This window comes from Bufo bufo, chromosome 1 (assembly GCF_905171765.1).
Source record: "Bufo bufo chromosome 1, aBufBuf1.1, whole genome shotgun sequence".
NCBI classification, from domain to species: Eukaryota; Metazoa; Chordata; class Amphibia; order Anura; family Bufonidae; genus Bufo; species Bufo bufo.
Window position 1 is genome coordinate 633,400,386 of NC_053389.1, and position 3,781 is coordinate 633,404,166.

The 3,781-nt window shown below is 39.5% G+C and overlaps 1 protein-coding gene across 1 annotated transcript; it reads left to right on the top strand.

The window, feature by feature from the left end:
- The first annotated feature begins 667 nt into the window (after positions 1-667).
- LOC120985739 (beta-1,3-galactosyl-O-glycosyl-glycoprotein beta-1,6-N-acetylglucosaminyltransferase 3-like) lies at positions 668-2,026 on the top strand. Its single transcript, XM_040413844.1, has one exon. It carries the CDS (start codon positions 704-706, stop codon positions 2,024-2,026), a length of 1,323 nt encoding a protein of 440 aa, XP_040269778.1. The 5' UTR covers positions 668-703.
- Positions 2,027-3,781: the final 1,755 nt, after the last annotated feature.

The following is a 3,781-nucleotide window of genomic DNA, read 5'->3' on the forward strand; positions in this document are numbered from 1 at the left end:
AGTGAATGGGACCCGCCGAGAACTTGTGGTTCACAAACACCTCGTCTGTTTGCTGGTTTATGTAAGAATTTTTTTTATGCTACATGGAAGACATTAAACCCTGCAATCTCATACACTATGACATTCAAGTGGATTGTGTGGAAAAGCTGCTATACAGTCAGGTCCATTAATATTGGGACATCGACACAATTCTAACATTTATGGCTCTATACACCACCGCTCCAGAAAGAAGACGTAAGGTACGATGTCACTGATGGTGCCCTGGCTGCGACTGACCAATTTGGTGATCTCATCAAATGGCCACAGAAGTCTGCATGCGTCGCGCATGAGCAGCCACTGGCGTGGTGAAAAAAAAACAAGCTCCCCAGAACATGTCCTACCGCAGAGTTCGTACAGGTAGTCGTTAACGACACGTTTCTGCTGGAGCAGCCTATCAAGCATATACTGTATATTGTCAAAAAAGTGTGTAAACTAACAAAGCAGGATCTGCCAGTCCTTTACAACAGGTAACATTCCATCTGATTAATGATTGGCTACTTCCTAAATGAACTTGTGTTTGCAGTTATTCATATTTTACAAGCTACTTATCTCGCTAAACACACTTACAAGAAGGAAGTACTGCAGCTGAAGCATATGATGAAGAAATAGAAAATGTTTTAACTTTCTTAAGAAGACATTTTTGTCACCTATAAGATTACAGACCATGCTCAACATATTACAGAGAAAGCTATGGAGAAGACTAAATCCAAAACTGGGTCTTATTTTTGGAAGCATTGTCTTTTTCCTTACAATGGTGGCGACATATATGTCTCAGGACTGCAATCTGGTCTATAACAATCTGAATGGTGATTTAAGGAGTGAATATTGCAGGAGTCTTGACTACCAGGATTTAAAGCTTATAGCCTCTGGGAGAAAGAACTGCTCCAGAATCATCAGTGGTGACCCAGATGAGGTAAGAAAAACTGTGATCCACAATTTGATTGTTACAAAGAGAAGGGTACTCGCCACAGAGAGAGACTATTTAGAAGAAACCGAAGACTGTACACATTTTAAAAAACTGAAAAAATATGTCATGTTTAGTCTTAGTGATGAGGAAAGAAATTATCCCATTGCTTATTCCATGGTGATCCATGATGACATTGAGATGTTTGAAAGGCTATTACGATCTATTTACATGCCTCAGAATGTGTATTGCATACATGTGGACATGAAATCTTCTGACACGTTCTTTAAGGCAGTAAAAGCCATAACTTCATGTTTTCCCAATGTATTTTTGTCATCTAAACGGGAGTCTGTAGTCTATGCCTCATGGTCTCGTGTCCAAGCTGATCTAAACTGCATGGAGGACTTGTTGAACAGCAGTGTTGACTGGAAGTACCTTATAAACACATGTGGAGCAGATTTCCCTTTAAAGACAAATGCTGAAATTGTCAACGCATTAAAGCTTTTGAATGGCAAGAACAACATGGAATCTGAGAAACCTCCTTCCTTTAAGAAGAGTCGATGGGAATATCATTATGAAAATAATAATGGTATAGTGCGATCCAATATAAAAAAAATGACACCACCATTTAATATTCCAATTTTTACTGGTAATGCTTATGTAGTGCTCACCAGAGACTTTGTGAAATCCTTATTTGAAAATTACATAGCAATAGCATTTATGGAATGGACTAAGGACACATATAGTCCAGATGAATACCTTTGGGCTACACTTCAAAGGCTTCCTGAGATGCCCGGATCTGTACCCAGTCACTCCAAATATGATACATCAGACTTAAATGCATTGGCCAGATTGGTGAAATGGCAGAGCCTAGAAGGAGACATGAAACATGGAGCGCCTTATCCTGTGTGCAATGGAAAACACAGAAGAGAAGTGTGTGTATATGGAACTGGAGACTTGCACTGGTTGGTCCAGCATCATCATTTCTTTGCTAATAAATTTGATCCTAGAGTTGATGATCATGCCATCCAATGTTTGGAGGAATATCTGAGATACAAGTTGTTCTATGGGAAAATTGTATAAATGAAACTGTTCTAATAATAATTTATTAAATGTAACTGTTGCAAATTTAACCATTAACTGTTTATTTCCTCTTACCAACATTTTTATTAAACATAACTAACTGCTTCCTTACCGGAGAGACGTGTTTGCAGGCGTTAGGGACAGTGATAGAAAAACCATCATTGTGCTAAAAAAAAACGATTTACAAGTGCAGGGAAAGATTATTCAAGGTGTAGGGAAAGGATAGGGAGGAATCATTCCACTGCATTTCTGTTGAACAGGGTTCAGTCGGGGAGGTGACAGCCTGGTTAACCCCTTAAGGACCCTGGGATTTTCCATTTTTACGTTTTCGTTTTTCACTCCCCGCCCTCCCATAGTCCTAACTTTTTAATTTTTTTTATTCGCATAGCCTTATGAAGGCTTATTTTTTGCGGGACAGGTTGTACCTTCTAATGGCACTATTTACAGTTGCATACCATGTAGTAGGGAGCGAGAAACAAATTCCAGATGGGGTAGAATTGGGAAAAAATGCAATTCTGATAAAGGTTTTTTTTTTTTTTTTACACTGTACACTGTGCAGTGTTGGAACCGATAAAATTTACATATATGATACAGCTTTGATGCAAAGATGTTCCTTGATATCTTGAACTGAATGAGCCCGGGTCTGCTTGATATGCAAATTAAGACCATCAAAGGGTTCTTGGGGCAGGACACTGATGAAAGAAAGATCTGCCAGGACTGTCACATCCTGGGGCAAGCCTGACCCCCTGCTGGTATTTACTGCCCACACCTGTGTCAGCAAGGACATACATGCTAGGATGGGGGCAGAGGTATATGATAGAACTTTCTTCCTGTGTAATTATCTGCACTAACCTAACTCACAAGTAGGAGCAATCGTGACCTTGGTGACCTCTGGGACAAGACAAGTCTTTCTGGACTCTACAATCAAGAATGTGATTCTACATTTGAGACCTGCTGGAGAGGAGTGTTCTGAGTACAGAGTAAAACCCATGGCATGTGTGACAGAGAGAGAATAGTGTAGCTAGCTCAAGGATCCTGACCCCCTCCAATCCCCTCTCCCATTCCCTTAATTGTATTTATAATGTAGGTAAAGCCCTATTTGTAAATAAATCCAACACTGAGTTAAGATACAGTTGTTCTTCAGTAATTTAAGGCACCCACAAAGCAGAGCACATTCTACATTTGGCACCCCAGAAAGTGTGGAAATTCCTAAATCCACATGGGGGCTATAAGACGGAACTGCTCTAATTCAAATTGCTGAAAGAATAGACCAGACCTGTTGCACAGATTCCGTGGTGAAGTCAGCTGGATCTTGGACTTCGTAGAAGGATTTAAAGTATGGTGAGTTATTCATTGGATATGCAAAAGTTCAAATTGTTTGTTGTCCTTGAGTGTTTGTGGAGTTGTAATAGTGGATAAAGTATTGAATGCTATATGTTAATGAGCGTTAACAGAGGAACAATTTGCGTTTGTTTGGAATCTTGACTTGAGTTCAGACTAAGTGTGTGCATATATGTAAAGACATTGTGGGAACACTGAAAAGTTTGGTTCTTTGTCTTGTTCACTTGTGAGTGTATTGGCAGTACAATAGCTTTTATATTAATAGTTGTATCTTGTGTTGAGTGTACATTGGTGAAATGAAACTGGCCTATAGTTATGTTAAGAAATATGCCTCTGCCAAGTATCATTCATGTGCAGATGAACCTCTTAAGAGTCAAGTTGTTGTCTCAGTGTCAGCAACATAATGACAAGCTG

Excerpts from the sequence above, each read along its gene's own strand:
- LOC120985739 (XM_040413844.1), top strand. The coding sequence starts at position 704 with ATGCTCAACATATTACAGAGAAAGCTATGGAGAAGACTAAATCCAAAA.